This window comes from Hylaeus volcanicus, chromosome 6 (assembly GCF_026283585.1).
Source record: "Hylaeus volcanicus isolate JK05 chromosome 6, UHH_iyHylVolc1.0_haploid, whole genome shotgun sequence".
NCBI classification, from domain to species: Eukaryota; Metazoa; Arthropoda; class Insecta; order Hymenoptera; family Colletidae; genus Hylaeus; species Hylaeus volcanicus.
In genome coordinates, this window is record NC_071981.1 from 20,417,374 (window position 1) to 20,434,707 (window position 17,334).

Here is a 17,334-nt window from a genome sequence, read left to right on the forward strand (position 1 = left end):
CAGAAGTCTCAAAATATGGCTGGATTCCTCATTAATTTCATCGTCAGATTAAAGAGGCTAGCTTCGTTTTTCGAACAGTATCCGATTCTTTTCGTAACCTGTATGTTCATCTTCTAATTGCATCCAGTTTCATAATCGCACGTTTTACAGTAATAATTAGCACACACCGAAATCGTTAATCGAATACAATCATCACGTCGACATGCACTGTACGGTATTAATATTCCAATAATTTTTATAATCGTTACAATAATTATTATATCAAGTGTATCGCGTAGGTTATACATCGGCAACGACGATGACGATCATAATTTTGTTCGCTTCCCATCACCCAGCAGTCCGACGACGATATTAATAAAAAAATCCGTGGCCCAAAAAAATACTATTCACGCATTTTCTGGTGTGTCTTCCTCTAGCTACACGCATACCCATTTTTCTCTTTCAAAGTGACAGAATTACTCTTCCTCCCTGCCTCACTCTCTCTCTCACACACTCGCTTTCTCTCTGTACTCCTTCCTTAGTTTCTAATTCGTCTTTTTCACGCACACACATACGCAAGCATCCAAGGACTTGATTAATTGTAAATGGAACGCGTGCACCGTGTACCGGGTGTAAAAGTAAAAATGACTGGTGGCGTTAGTAAAATTATGTTATACGATCGGCGATTAGGCATTCGCGTCGTTGAGGATGGCTTTCGTTTCGCTGTGAGAATTTTGTATCGTTACAACTATTCTTGATCGATTATTAAATGATCGTTAATCGAAAATATCAGGTCCGATTTATGTTGGAGTTTCTTGGAGTATCTTGGAAAATATGAAAAGAAAAGAAATCACGCGAAACGAAACTCCTCGAGCCACGCCAATAGCTCTTCGCGCCAGTAGGAAAAAGGATCTCGTATCGTACAAAAGGATGGCCATCGATAAAAAAAAAACTGATATTTGGCAACGGTATGGAGCGTCGAGGGGCCGTTGACAGGGGTTGGCTATTTTATGCGCACGTGAAATATATTGTTCGTGTTTTTTTTTTCTTCTTTTTTTCGGCGCGAGGTACAAAAGAACAGTATCTTGAAAAGACAAGAATAGGCAGGTACTGTATTATGTTTCGCTTTTAGTCGATCGACGTCCGTTACGAACGATCGGATCGCACGTTTTTTTTTTCGACTAGACCATATTTTACTCTCCTCTCACCCTCACCTTTATCTAGCGTCTCGGTTCTGAATTATTCGACGTTGCAACGATCGCAAACCATGGAAACCTTGAAGTGCGAAGTGGTCTCGATCGCGGTTCACTTCGAGCGCGGTTATGTTTTAGGGAAACGCGTCGTCGAAGCAGAAAGTTCTTCGTAGATATATAACACTCGTTGTGTTGCATTAGCGTTAGGAGTATAGTACTTTCTTCGAGTATGTCATCGTGAGAAATCGCGCTAATAAATCACACCGGAGTAATAAATCTGTAGGGTCAGCTACGTCAGTGTAACAGTTTTAAATAATAAATCAGCTCGCTACGATAAATGAGTTTACTCAAATTATTCTTCTAGCAATATTGCAAACGAAAAGGCTTTACACTCGATTGATAAACCACGACACTCAAAATGAAGTAACTGTGGAATACCAAAGCTATACGAATAAAGTACTAATTAGTATTTACGGTATTTCGACTACCGTCTATTCGTCGAAGCGTAAATAAATCGAGTATTAGAAAGAATTTGAAGGAAAGTAATTAATTATATTCAATACAGTTATAGTCTCGACAGTTTGCGAAGACTGTAACGATGTTGAATATATTTAGTCAAGCAAACTATGGTTCGATCATCGTTTAAAACGGTTAATTGAGAGAATGAAAGTAATTGTTTTACAGGAAAATAAATTGCAAACCGAATGATCGCGTATTGCCAGACGCGAGTCCATCGAATACGCGTAATCGACGCACGATCTATAATACTTTCATGTGTTTCGAGTTTCGATTTCCTCGGACACGTTACGCCGGGAATCAGTAGTTTACAATCGTTAATTACACATCTATCTACGTGCTTCTGTCGCACGAAGAAATCAAAGGGGTCGCTCGATCGAATGCCTTTAATTTCCACCTCGAGGAATCAGATCACGTAATCAATCCTCCACGTGTACTTTCTAAATTACTCTGCTTGTTCTATCCGGTACAGAAGGTGGAAATACAAAATGATACCGGAAGAAACCGATGTTATTCTTGCGTAGAATATTTCTCTCTTAATAACAGTGACAGTGAAAGTGTAAGTAGTAATATAAGTATAAAGTAATAGTGTCGTTAATATTATGATCCATATATTATCTTCTTTCAGTGTTCCATTTGTGAGTCTAGCGTGTGACAGATAGTTAAAAAAAGATGTAGTTGTCTTTTAAAGTGTAACTATTTACGGTTAAATTTGATTCGTAAATTTGCGTATGTTACAAACGTTAAAATATATCGTTGCTTAGGAATGCAGTCTAGATATAGCAAAGTTGTCTTACAGTAGGCCTGTTTATCGTTGTTGAAGAATCGTAGACAAATCGTATATTTCTTAGTGCGACAGTAACGATAAAGTGTTACGTTTGAACGGTATAAAAATGACAGCAGTGGGAGTGTTCCTTACAAAGTGTCATTTAATGTGAGAAAAAGAAAATGTGAATGTTTATCAAATAATTATAGTATTCTTCTTCAGACAATAAATATGCTACGTAATTCCTCGGGGTAGAAGCTTCGAGAGAAGTCGACCCAACAGATTAAAAAGTAGTCATTTACAAGAGTATCGAGATTTCGAGATGATTATGCCGATTATTTATACACTGTGTTACAACACCTCTAACACTTATGCTACTCTTTAGTTTTCGTAATTTCCCCAGATACGAGAAGAAACTTCGCACCGATTGAAAATTGCATTCTTTGGCATCAGAAACCATTACGAAAAAAGTAGTATCAATGGAACATTCAACTTTGTTAATCAATGTCTGGGGAAATTATTTCGTCTATGGACAACATGGTTCTGTTAACACTCAACTGATAATAGACTCTCGATATTTGGTTCGAAGGAGCAACAAATTTTGCGCGATCTCAGCGCCAACGATGCTCGGATTGCACAAATCTATCACGAGGTTGAGAATACGACTAATAAAATGCAACTGACAGGTTAAAACCGTTCTGTGACTTCAATCCCTTCTACGGAAGCTTCTATATATTTGCTTGTTGGCTCGATGCTTGTCGTTATCGAAAATACTTGGTAATTGATTGTTACATCGAGACGGTGGCCATCGAACGTCATTATACAAATTTCATCGACGGTCGTTTCAATATTAGCGGCTGTTGGGGTCATTCGAACGGAGACTCACCTTCGTGTGCGTTGATCTTGGTATTCGTACAATTCTCTTAGTCCCAGATTCTTCGTGAATTTAAATTTGGGGGCTGCAAACCAATTTTGGTCTAAATAATTGTTAAGCGATTATTCGAATTAATCAATGATTTCTTTCGTAATAAAAACAGGAGATTCTTTCTTTTACTACCAAAAAAGTCACGAGCTCGTCTGGACTTCAGACATCGACCAAACCGTCCCCAAATGCAAAATTCACGACAAATATTTTGCGTATGCTCCGAATATACGAAATTAGCTCTAAGCATTCTGCGACGATTCGGGAAGAATCAGCTGGCCGTTCGTTCCGTTGCAAAGCATCAGGACCGCGGTTAAGAGGTCATCGTGTTCATTCTGGTCCATCGGGAAACAGTCAGCTGGATTTGTGCGTGATCACGTGAACGTCTCATCCTTGCGAAAGCATCTGCGAGTCGCAAAGACCATCCTGTTGTTGTCGCGTGCTTATTTCCGGTGTTTTATAGAAGCACGCAGGCGGAACCGTGTATCACCTCGGATATGAACATCGGCGTCCCGGCGCCAAGACCGCCGTCAGTTTTCTGGTTCTCGTTCGTCTCGTACTCGCAGTCGAAATAGCGGCTCTACGAAGCGGTACAATTTTATATTAAATATTCGACAACTGTAACGACGAAAATATAGTCTAACGAAAATTTACATTCATAAACGTTCGAGAGCTTACCTGACAATCCAAGCATCTGCAGTGATCGCTCATTTTGCAAGTGATGCCCCACTGTTTGGCCATCGCTCTGTAAAATTGCTTGCTCGATTTATGAAGTATCTTCGGTGCTCTTCTCCTGTCGTCCTGTCCGGACGCTTGACTCGCGTTCTGATTCTCCTGCGCCTCGGCCACGTGCTCCAAACGTCTCTGAAACGATAACAGATCGTGGTACAAACTCTAAATACTCAGGTTTCGTTTTTACGATTACATTTCTCTAGCCTTATACTAGAATAAAATAATTGTATAGTAAAAAAAAAAAAAAAAAATTGGTCACTCAAGGTCTCCCACGATACAATCAGAATAGAATAATTGACTTTCCATAATCCCTGGATAAATTTGTTTGTTCAATCAAATTGACACGACTGTAGCAGAAGGAATTTACATATCGAAGGTGAATAGTACCTTTACTGCTACTAAAAAAAAATGCATTGGAATAATGAATTGAATATTTTCATTATAAGACGTTTGAAAACATCGATCAACCAGATAATTAAATCACTACTGTGAAAGGATCGAGCGTCGGACTGGTTCGTCTCGAAGGATTCGATAAATCCATGAAACGAGTTGTTTCTTCGCTTCGCCGCGATAACCCAGATATTCACCTGTTCGATAACGTGTTGATACGATGGAGGAGGAGAGCTTCGAATGGATGGCTCGCTGCTCCTCACCATCAAGCTGTTGGAAGCAAACACTGGTGACCTTAAATTGGATCCTGGCTCGGTGGTCAATTGCGATTGGTTCACCGGTAGTTGAACATACGGCCCCCTCGCGTTGTCCTCCACGTCGTCGTTCACGTTTCTTCCAATGTTCCCGTCCTTCGTGGCCTCCTTTCCGTCTCCCTCCTCATTTTCCTCGATGGTGTCCCTCGTTTCGCCATCCGCGGTTTGCTCCGCGGTCTCTTTGTCTTTCTCTCTGTCCTTCTCGTCCCTGCTGCGCGACTTCGACATCTTCGAGAACGGGAACTTGAACGGCGCCAGTTTGATCGGCTTCTCTTTGTCTCGCTCGTCTGCAACACAGAGGATTATCGGACACTGTTTTCCCACCGCGACTCGTACACGCCAAGTATCGCGTCTATGCGTGGTCCTCGGCGAAAACAATGCTGTTTTTCCTCGGTGACCCAGTCAGTTAATCGAAGGTAGTTTGGAGAATAGTTCTAATTTCATTCGTCACCCTGTACAGTATAAGCACAAGAGACGAGACGAGTATCCGCACAAAAGAAATCGATTTCCGTTTAAGAACCGAAAGTTGACCTTGACGTGTTATAAACTATAGGCAATTCATTGGACGAACCATTGTTCCCTTCGAGCAATTCGGTATTCAAAAACTAATTCGCAATAAAGAGCGATCTATCTTCTTTAAATGTGGTTCGATTCGTTTCGAATCGACCTCAGTTTCCTTTGACCTCAATTTTTGGGTCATCTTCGGCGAGAAACGGAAAAATATCTAAACGATACAATGTAAGAGTATCGAAACAAACGCCAAGAACGAAGAATATCAATCGCCGCTAAAAACTTTTACGAAGACAACCTAGAAATCTTGGAAAGTACAAGCCGAACAAAAATTTGGATTGTACGAACATGTCGGTCGTGCACTCGTCTGAACCAATTCCAGCCGGAATCGATATTTACGGGGTTGCGGAGGTGGTTCCAATTGCGTGGACCATCCTGTGTATTACAATGTATCATGAGCACGAAAGACTCGACGTCGACGCGAACCAGAAAAAAAAAGGAGCGGAAAAAGTAATTGGTTAGAAAATCCGTTGAAAAAGGAAGCGATAGAAGAGACAAACATGGAGCGGAGAGCCTAGGGGGTGGACGAGAGGAGGGAAAATTAGTTCGTTCCCGTGGAAAGGAGGTGTGTCCCCGGTGCAAGTGCACCAGTTTCATCTGTCGTTGACCCAGTGGCCGAGTTTCGCGTTATCGGTCGACCTGGTGCAGCTGCGGCTGACTTTAAAGCCACCGACTCCTCTAGGAGGATCCGAGCTGGCCGACACGAAGGATCGTTCGCGAACTCGTCGATCTCGAACGGGAATTAGCGTCTGGGCATAATCTCCGTGTTCATCGTCGGCAATCGATATCGAGCGACGTCCCTCGATACCAAGCGAGCTCAGACGCGACCTATCTCGATCCGCCTGACGTCTTAATTGTTTCGGATATCTACTCGTGAATCCTAGGGAGAGTTTCGCTACCCCGGACACGTCGACTATGAGCACGAAATGTAAAATTAACCGTTTGCAATCGGATGTCTCTTCTGAGGGGACAATGCACGTCCAGGCAAACTTTATTGGTGATTACACAGGATAAACTTATGGGATTTAGACGATGCAAGTAAATTAGGTTAAAATTAATCGCGGTGTTTGACCGTGGAAAGTATATGACGTTCGATTGTTAAAAAAATCCTCTATTCAAACGACCATATCTCTCTATTCGTTTGAATAATGGCTGTTGCACTGTATAAAAAACAAAACAATCTCTGACGAGAAAAATGGAAACATTTCATTTTTCGATTTTGATCTCTTCATCCCGAATCTATTTTATCCTATGAGTGTGGAAACTGTCGATACCGTTGTTAGAGGAAAATGTGGGTCATGTTTGGAAAATCTACCGAAATTTAAATTAAAGTTGAAATGAACGATTCGAGAAGTTTTAACTACACTTACGTTATCGCGACACGGAGATTGCCCAGTAGGATTCACCCACGTTACCTTTGCGAACAGTTGTTATTATATACTATACTCTCCTAGCGAGTCTTTATTGGTTTGAGTTATCGTCAACATTAAAATTCGTGCAACGGACAAACACGAGTTCCTCGAGGAACCATTTTCTCGGCAAGATATTGCTCGATGTTAACAAGACAGAAGTCAAGAGCCATACCAGTTCGTTCTCTCGAATAGTCAGCAGTATAGCTTTCAATGTTTCAGACAGGGCGAATAATTGCTTATGAAAGGTCAGAGGGTGTAAACCAAAGCTATCCCATACAGGAAGTACGCGAGAATTCTCGCTATTCGCTATCGGATATCTTAACAAAGTATGTCGCGTGTTCTACTCTTCAAAAGTTCTCAATCTCGTTTCGATTAAATTCAATAAAAATGTTATCAGACGTCGCAAAAGACGGTGGAACCACTTCGTTTAACACAATATTTGAAAATGTAAAGAAGCTAATTTTGTCTACCACGGGCGTGGATGAAATACTTACTGAATTTTTCAACGAACTTTGTCGACCCGAGGGATGAGAATTTTTTCCATCAGTTTGCTCGAAATGCACGCTGAACTGCGTAGAATAACGTAGAACGCGTTCGCGCGGAGGCGTCATTCAAAGTGGCAGGTTTAACACGGGTATCTTGCATTCTTCCATGGCGAACGAAAAGAAGATTGCTTGAAATTCTTCCCTCGGTACGTTAAAAATATTTTACCTTGGAAGCTCGATTAAGCGAGCGCTACTGACAATGTAGCCCCGACCGCACGTCGTCCTTTTTAATGGAACGGGAATGCAATCATAGAAAGAGAGCACGAAGAAACACAGGAAGCGGCTGCTGTTATCGACAATAGCGCAATTAGGTAGAATACTTCGCGTGGGCGGAGCGAAACCAAGCCTTCAACTTGCTACGGAAATTGTTGCTGGCGGTTGCAAGAGTCTTCCTTTAAAATCTGCCTCGTTGGAAAGTTTACGGAACACTGAAATTACATATCTATCCGCTCAAGCAATTCGTTTCGCGTTTCGCTTCTTGATCGTTGCTCTTTTAGGAATTTACGTCGTACGGGAACGATGAATCTTTCGATACACGAAACTCGAGCATTTTAGGCGATTTATTTACGTTGGTATTTATTTTTTGTCACATAATAACTATTGTACATGGCTAAGCAAGTAGAACGGAATGGCGCATTCACGGACAAGTAGAACATGACAGTCTGTGGACAGACATGAATAGGGCCGTACAGTAACTGACAAGCGGAACATGCCTATCCATGGGGGACTGTTTGTTCGGGGTTAGGGTGTTAGAATAGATGTACGATCCGACAGGTAGAATAAGGCGATCCTGTACGCTTGATCGAGTAGTATGACTCTGTCGGGTGCCAGACGGTACGCGAAGTAGTACGAGGCGATTTCAGTCAGCCGTTTCAAATCATCACGATCCGATGGCCTTGACCCGCTATTTTACCATATTTACATAACGTTGTACTTTCAAAATAGTGCAAAAGACCATCGAGGTGTGAAATATTCATCGACCAGGAAAATTAGTATCAACTTTCATCGGTAACACCCAAGGGAAGCAATTAAAATTTTCATTCCAAGTTCTTCCTTCGCTTCCACAGAATTTGTCGAAGAATTAAAAGGGCAAACAAGCCCGAGCGCAGCCTTAGTCGTTAATCCCACGACGGAGTCCCTCGGAAGTTTACAATCCGACGAAGCACCGTATCGTGTGCTTCAAGTGGAGCAAGGACGCGCGAGCGCAAATTTTCTGAATGTCTTCGAAAAAGCAGCAGTTAAAAGGAGAGAAAAAAGGGGGCCAGAGCGAAAAGGAGATCGCGACTATAGACTTTGCGTCGCGTTTGCAACCGCCGCGATTCTATTCCGCTACCTGTTCCTGAAATTCTCTGCAGGAATTACGACTCTCCGTTCATTCTGTAAACACTGGAATTATAGCTAACGGCAATAATATCTATCGGTTGCACGAAGGTAGTAGAATAACTGCCTAAAAATACCAATATTTTACCGTTATTATACTCGTCGCAATTCGGCGCGATACGCCCAGTTCGGGGAGTACGCAAATCATACCCTTATTTCGTTATTCCTTCAGAAGGCATCGAAGGAGCAACGAGGATTCGCGACGAGTTTAAATCGTTGCTCGCTTCGAGAGCCTCGTCGGATAGAGGTTGTCGAAATAAGACGGCCACTTGACAGGGCTGCTCGAGGGGGGAACGAACGAAGTAGGTGGCAAAGTAGGTTGCAGTGGGTGGGTTAGAGGGCGGGTGGTGAAAATCCAACGGATTCAATGGCCGTACACCCCTCGATAGAAGTGGACGGTCTCATGTCAGTGGCCCCAGCTAGTGCACCGTCATCCTGGGCTCGCACCTTTCGTCCTAGTTTCTCCGTTCTTACCCCCACGTCCTCCTCCCTCACCTTTCCGTTCTTGCCATCCGTCCGTTTCCCTCTAACCCTTTCGCCACCCACCCCCGCTCGTGGATCTTTATCTCGTCGCGAGTTCCTTTTTCTTCCTTGATTACGGACCCCTGGATTCGGATCTCTGATTATCCCTCTTCTGGTCCGATCGTCTGACCACGATCGTCTGTTTCCATTTCAACCAACCGCAGTCTCGGTTGGACTCGTCAAACGAGGCCGAGACGGAAATTTTCTCTCCCTCGCCTATCCATCATCCCTCCCTTTACCCGGTGGGCCTGGAACTGCTCGACTCTCTGATGGGTTTGAAATTGAAAATTTACATTTTCATACTCGGTTTCTTTCTTTCAGAAATGCGTACTTTCAGCTTCGAGATTCCAGAATCGAGGTATCTCGTGGTATGAATTTTTTTACTTTGCTAATGATACGATTTCAGGATTCAGGGAACGCGGATGTTTTGGTTTTCGACCTGCGCGAATCTGGTTTACCGTGTCACGCGGAGATTGTGATAACACCGTTCATGCATTTATAATATTATGCATTCATTGCGTGTGCCGGTATGAAAAATGCTAAACGTGTGCGGAATGTGCACGCGTATGCAAGTGAAATATTTCAAGAATTGTGTCATGTATACGTTTCGCTACGAGTTTCATTGTACATGCTCTTCTATTTCGGATTTTAATCTACTTACTTTCTAGAGAGGAAATGCAAATGTTAATTAGATTATAATAAAAACGTTGTACAGTTCTGGTATCTTCTTTCGGTATACTAAATTTTGTGAATGGAAGAAACCTGTTTCCATGATTTATTGTAATTTCCTCGTATCAAGTTTGATATTTTCGAGTCCGCCAAAAAATAGGTTAACGAGTTCAATTGTAATTCGAGTTTCATTCTGAGGAATCATAAACTCTATTAAGCATTACGAGTTATATTAGACGAGTGTGCATTTCCACTAATTCTAGAAGGAATAATATTTCCCGCAGACCTGCCTCATTCTCCGGGGGATTTACTCGAGAGGTCTTAATTAACGGAACGAGCATCGTCGACTTTTATGCTTCTCTAAATTTTTAAGCAAACACCTTCAACCTCGTTAAGGTTTATCAAAAAATTCTCGTCTGGCCAACAACGTAAACTATCCACGATAAAAACACTCATTCATCTATGACTTTTAACTTTGGATATACATATACAACAAAAACACAAGGATGCACTGATAATCTGTCTCTTCACTTAATTAAAGAATGTTCCTCTCATCACCACGAATATACCCACTGCACCTACATTCTTCACTGTCGGTTCCTTCCTCCTTTGTCTTTCCTGTTTCTTTTCATCCCGCCCTCTTCTTGGCCACCCTCTTCTTCGAAAAGTTCCCTTAGCTACGTCGAACCAGTGGCTCGAGGGGTTGCATTGTCTCCAAGACGACAAACGCTTCGGCATCATGCCCTTTCATGCAAGAACTTCGTCCGCCATTGGACTGACTTTTCGTGGAAGTTCGACGAACAATGGCGGTTGTATCAGCCGCAATGCTGACCCTGAGGTGACGAGGTAATCTCGCGTCTTCGGTCGAAAGTTTGGCGTTGTCGAATATATCCTTGACGTCCCTGTCAAGAATGGGGCGGAACAAATTCCGCGAACGTATCTGCTGGAAAGTTTCGACAACACCGCAGTTCTTGGGTTTGGCCATTCAATTTCACCGGGGAACATCACTTTGGCGGTCGTCGTTGGATATTTACATCGATCCCGAGCGTCGCGTTGGCTCGGATACAGGGTACTAGGGTTGGTTCTACCCTAACGATAGTCAAACAAGCGAGATGTAAATATATAGGACCGTTGAAACGTTTGGACATTCACGTTTTATGATATTCGATCGATTTCTGGTGTGATAAATACCATAAATTTCGGGTCGTTCATGGGTCGCGTATTTCTAGATAACGGCGAGAACATTCAGGACACTCTGTAAATCAGACTTTTATTTTGATTAGTAACTAACGCTGCATTCCGTTTGTGTGAAATTTTTAAGCCACCGTTTCACACGGATTTGTCGACGTCCCGAAAAGGGATTTTCCGGATTCCCTAGTTGCGCACGTGGTAGAATGGATTTCATTCAACCAGCGAACAATAAAGCTCGTCAAGTTTACACGGGTCTCATTCGAGAAAGAGGAATTTTTCGAATGATCTCGATCTGTTTCGTCGACAGAAAACATTTTCACCCGAAAATTCTCGCCAAATGCTTGTTTTCAAATATGCTCGCAGAGTTTGTTTAAACAAATCGTTCGGACGTGGACATATTTTCGGTTTGTGACGTTGAACATTTACCGCGAACTTTGTTAGATTTTCGCGTGGTGTTTATCGACTGTTGCGCTGAGTGCGCTTAATTCACTTTGCGTTAAAACGCAAAAAACAAATGCCCACATGCTGCACCAATCTTGACACTCGAAAAATCGAACTGTCAATACGATTCTGGCTGGCTTTCTATCGTTGGCGTTTCATCAAATTATCGGGAGCTTTTTTGCTATCCTCGTGTGTAGCAGAGTGCATTTTTTTGAAAATATTGCTTCGACCTTCTCGATCATTAGTTTTTTTTTTCAGGCGACGAAAAGGTGCTTCTCACCTAAAAACGCAAAAACTTAATGCTGGAATTAATATGTCGGTTGCTTTTGACCCAACCATAGGAGAAGAGGATTAAGACAGTCCTTGTTTCCTAAACGCAAAACATTCTCGTCGTCGACAATCGAATCGTATCACCTTGTAATCAAAGAAACACCCCTACCTATCCCCTCTACTTTCTGTATTTCCCCCCATGATCATGTTTCCCTTCCCCAACACCTTGTTCCTTCCTTCTACGCACGACATTGTGATCATAAAAACTTTGATCATCCGCAGGGTGTCCACCCTCTTCCTTCCTTTATGTCACCAGCAGCTACGCGCAAACGTAGCGCGAAGCGCGTAAAAACGAGTCGGGGATAGGTCAGAAATGGCTGAGAAATGGTGGCGATTTTCTTAGGAAGCTACGGACGGGGAATGGCACGTGGGTGATCGTAATAAATACGAGGGACGCTGAACGAACGATAAAGACGATCGACCGTCTTGGAGTGAACGGTAAAAGCGACTTTTATGGTAGGTAAGCGGCATCAAATCTTCGGCCGTGGAAATTTCTGTCGGAGAAACGCGAGAGTGCAGAAAGCAATCCTTCTGTCTAGAATGGAACGACTGCTGATGCCTGGAAACGAAGAAAAATGACCGTACGAAACGGACGTCGCACGAAAGCGGAAGATATCAAAATTTTATTAACCCTTCGACCAATGATTTACTGTAGGATCGTGCGTGCCATAATCAAGTATAAAATTCCTTGCGCCCTTTCATATGACGTGCCTGACTCGTGTTTTTCATCTTCGACTCAAATTCTGTACCACGAGTCTCATACGTTATTATGGGTTAAAAGTTTCATTTGCATAGAAATCATCGAAAAGGCAGTTTATGAATATAAAGGACGAATCCAAGCGTTCCAAGGGCGAGTTCCAGGGTTGCCATCGATATACGTCGCCAACAGGATATGTTTAACGCTGACATTCGATATCCAACCGATAGCAACGATAGGGTTGAATCTCAGAAGCCGAATTTCGTTGCCCGAAAGGACCCAAGCACGAGAGTGCTTTCTCGAACGAGCAACTTCGGGACTTCAGCATCAATCTCGGCTGTATTCGGCTCGGATTCGCGTCGATGAGTAACCTTAAACCGCCAAACAAAGTTCTGACCCGTGTCGGATACCAACCACTCCCTTTTCCTCTCGTCGGTTTTAGCCACGGCGTAAAAGGCCTGGCAGAAATCGTTCGATTAAACTGCTGACACGTAGGAACACTTTTTCCACGACGTTATCAGCAAACGAGTTTATCGGAAACGACGCGATACCGCTGGTTTTTTCGAGTAAATCGATATTAGGTCGGGTCCCTTTGAACGAAACAACGACGGATCCTTTATTTTTAAAGAAATAATTTGACGATCGACTCGAGCACGTTCAATCGCGAGACCCACACGATACAGTCTGTACTGTGTCTGCAACGAGACGTCGTCCCAGGTTTGCTGGTAAGTAAATGTTTGATACATTTGTCTCGCGTTGGGAAATAAATTTCCAAGAGAGATAGTGGACGCTTTCCCTGGAATTACGACAATTTGTTGCGCGAATAAACGACCGGGTAGATATGCGGATGAGTCATGCGAGAACGCTGGAAAATTGTACGTCGTAATTTATAAGAAACGCTCATTGGACGGCGTGCGCACTTTTGTACACCTGTTGATAGATGCAACTGGCACTGGGGATAATAAAGCGATCGCGGAATCGCGGCAGCTTCGGCAACGCTCGTTCCGACGCGAATCGAGCCATAGACAATAGCATGAAATGTCAAACGGCGATGTCAAACACACAAAACGTATATCTTTGAATCGTACAATGTCCACCGTTCGCTTCGTTATTGACTCAGACTACTTGGGAATTGATGGGTACTATCGATCAGTATTTACTTGGAGTTTCAGAGTCGACGAGACAAACGTACGATAATTTCAAGTTGAAATTCGAAAAATTGTCGATACCTTGGTCTTGAAATAAATCGAAACAGAATCATAGCTCAATTTCCGATCGATTCAATTACGAACACAATAGTTGAATAGCAGTATTTATTTCGCCTATAAAACTCGATGTCTGAACGCGAGTAACTCGATAGTAGGAGCAAAATTGGTCACGAGACGGAATTAGATTAGTCCTACTAATTGAACGCACAGTGCCATCTAATTAACAGCCAAATTAATCCCGTTTCGAAGCTCAAACGAACATATGCGCCCCGAACAACCAGATTCACGATGTTTGACTATTTCCATAAATCGTACATCGATACCCAACGTTTGATAAAGTATTAGTTAGAAGTTATAAATGGGGGTTCAAATAAACATTTCTGGCGTGAAGGGTTCGGTGAAAATCGAATTAACCGCAGTGGTATCGAGACAAAAGAATGCCAGAAAATGACAGAAAAATTGTCGTCATACTTTTTTCTTTCTCGTTGACTCAGCAGAAGGAATCAACAACGTAGAAACGTTTACTGGAGTCTGAAGGGGTTGGGGACGCAGGGGGTTAATCGACCGTTAAAGGGTTTTGGTGACGACAAAAAACAGTTACACGTGTCACCGAAAACGAAGACAGCGATCGATTGTTTGTTTTATTAGGTTGTTTATCGAACAATCTTTTTTATAAAGCAATAACTTCAGTTTTAATTAGAAGCTTTATATTTGACCCTTCAACATCTATGACGATATCATTTTTTAAGTATCGTAAAGATACGTGTAAATACTTTTGCATTACTGTGACATACAAGTACATTCGGTATAAATTGTGAAAACTTTGAACAACTAGCTTCGCGCAGAGGATGCTCAAAGTTTATAAACACAAACAGTTCTAAGCTGATCAGCTCTACTCCTCCGATTGCTTCGAAGCTTAATATTTACATAGCACAACTCGCAAACTCTCTCTAACACAGTTCATCGCATAATCAGATTCTCCTAAGATTATACCCCTCCTATAGCGAAGCCCTAAGCAACGGCACCCAATTGCATTTAAATCCAGCACCAAGCCCAACGAAAACTCAAGATCGTGAGACCTGCGCAACAACAATCAAGTATCTTACTCGGTATATTATAAATAACGAATATTGAGTACTCGTAGTGATTGTTCGTTTCACACAACCGTTACACAATTAATCTCCTCCGCGCAGATAAACCTACACCTCCGATAGTAAATTCAATTTTCGAGATAGGTCTGGTAGACTAATTAATATAACTGGCTTAAATCCACGTGTGGCCACAAGTATTCCGCACAACTTGGTAAACTCAAGTTCAGCGACGACCACAGCTGTAAACCCTTTCCTGTTTAGCATAACCAACTCGATTGCTATTTTAATTACTCCTAACAAAATCCCTACGAATTTCACTACGAGATGAACCCAGTTCGATATTCCTCCCAACAGAAACGTAACACTATACGCACCCAGCGAAGCTATCTGACTCAAAGTTGTATCGATACCCGACACGTTCCCGTTATTTCAAATTTCCAAACACCCTCAAAATTACACCTTACGCACCCAACGCGAGCTACGACTCGATGTTGCGTCGACATCTGTCACATCCCCCCGAGCTCCACCGATAATACCCCCTGCAGACGGCACGAGATCAATCGTTTCCCTCATTCGGAAAGTGTCTCGGCTCCGGTAGACGTCAATTATCAGTTACGCCATCGATCAAGGATTCCGAGACGAGGATCGGATCGAGCCCATCGCCAGACATCGGCTCTATTGATCGCCAATGTCAACGCACACCAGCGCACAGGGTGGCGTAGACACACGCGAGAGCTCGGGGTGCGTTTCCTTCGCCGGACAAACCACGCAGATCGACTCGAGATGACTTTCCACTCGTTTTACGCGTATCGTTCGCGAAGCTATCAGTCGAGGCGACGTTAAAAGGGTGCAGGTACTCACGAGGATCGGGCGTCCGTCAGTCTCGTAGTTGGAACTTGAATGCTTCCTCGAAATTCGGCTGGTCACCTTCGTGGAGACTTGCACGGGGTGTCTGTGTTAGACGGCCATGTTGTTGGGAATCCACCGCCCTCTGGTCGACGTTCGCCGAAGTCGCGATCCCTCACTCCTCGGTGCTTTTCACCCTCTCGTTTTCCCTTTCGCGGTGTCCTTCGCGTCACGCCCTCGTAAGCTCGAGAATGCGACTGAGCACGACTGTGCGTGGGCTTTCCACATCATTGTACGCCAACGACCTTCGTATACCCTTCTTCGAATTACGCAGAATTATTGCTTCGTTGTTAATTCACGAAGGGACTGTCCTTTATCTTTATACCAACGAGGGTAGTTTATTATATGCAAATTTTCGTAAACTAAATTTTTCATGAATTGGTTTTTCACTTCTTTATTTACTTCTTTTTCATTGTCTTCTCTCGTGAGTGTACCTCGCTTCCTTTCTTCAATTTGATTAAATACTATCGGGAATACTTCTCTGTGTCAACTTTCGATAAAGTTGAATAATAAATTATTCGTGAATCATATAAACGTTTCCACGATGTTCTGTCTTACTTGGTTCTCGTCAACTGTCCGCTTGTTGACAGGAATTGTTTACAAACCATTTCAACGAAAACATTGGATAGAAGTTTGACTGGAGCCGTTAACGTCGGACAGTTTTGATTACTCTGTTCGTCTGCGTCCCACGGGGGACACAGCTTCGAAACTTTCCTCCGTCCCAATCTCATACGATGAAATATCGAGTATGAAAAATGGATAAAGACAAATTGCGACTTATATCCATCCCCCTTTTCATTCGAAATTCCATCTTTTGTTAGGAACCTGATTCATCGAATTCAATCCTTTTCCAGCTGTGATATAACGAGGATTAAAATTCCATGATTTACATCTAACCTCGTCTTAATTTTGTTATTTTTATTAAAAGCCGTTAAACGTCTTCAGAACTAAACGAGGTAAAAGTGGACGAGTCCTTTTAACAATATAGAAAATAAAATTTTATCAAAGCCACTATAAACCGATATACGGAAAAATAATGGAACAGATATTTATTCTATCTTTATCTTCAACCGAGTGAATTTTTTACATCACGTCCTTGATCTGAATCGATTCGAAATCAAACTGCAAACCTCGTTGCAGGACGAACAGACGCCTCTGGAATTTCGAGCGAAATGCAACCTCCTTCAGAGCTTTCACGTATCACTTTAAGACTACGCTATTCCCACCCCCGCAGCTCCTACATTCGCAACGCAAATCCAAGTTCACTTTTCGCCCCCTGCTTTCGATGCACGCCACTTCACGTTGTTACAGCGCACGCGCGAATTATGCGCGATCTATTAGACGTGATTGATCGCTCGAACGAAATCATTTTGCGGTACCAGTGTCACGTAAATTTTTTTTTTTAATACATTCGCCTTTATCTTTCTTTCGAGGACAATATTTTTAAATGATAGACAATTGCTTGCGCAAGTGTTTCAATAGCGAGCATTAATAATTAATAGAACCCAACCTATACCTCGTAATGGAGGTGAAATGTTGCGCAATACAATTGGTACATTT

The 17,334-nt window shown here is 42.6% G+C and overlaps 1 protein-coding gene across 1 annotated transcript; it reads right to left on the reverse strand.

The window, feature by feature from the left end:
* Window positions 1–38: 38 nt before the first annotated feature.
* LOC128878032 (uncharacterized) lies at window positions 39–15,904 on the reverse strand. Its single transcript, XM_054125819.1, has 4 exons — window positions 15,730–15,904; window positions 4,696–5,099; window positions 4,055–4,240; window positions 39–3,956 (listed from the first exon to the last, which is right to left on the reverse strand). Exons 2-4 carry the CDS (start codon window positions 5,038–5,040, stop codon window positions 3,834–3,836), a joined length of 654 nt encoding a protein of 217 aa, XP_053981794.1. The 5' UTR covers window positions 5,041–5,099; window positions 15,730–15,904; the 3' UTR covers window positions 39–3,833.
* Between the last annotated feature and the right edge of the window lie 1,430 nt (window positions 15,905–17,334).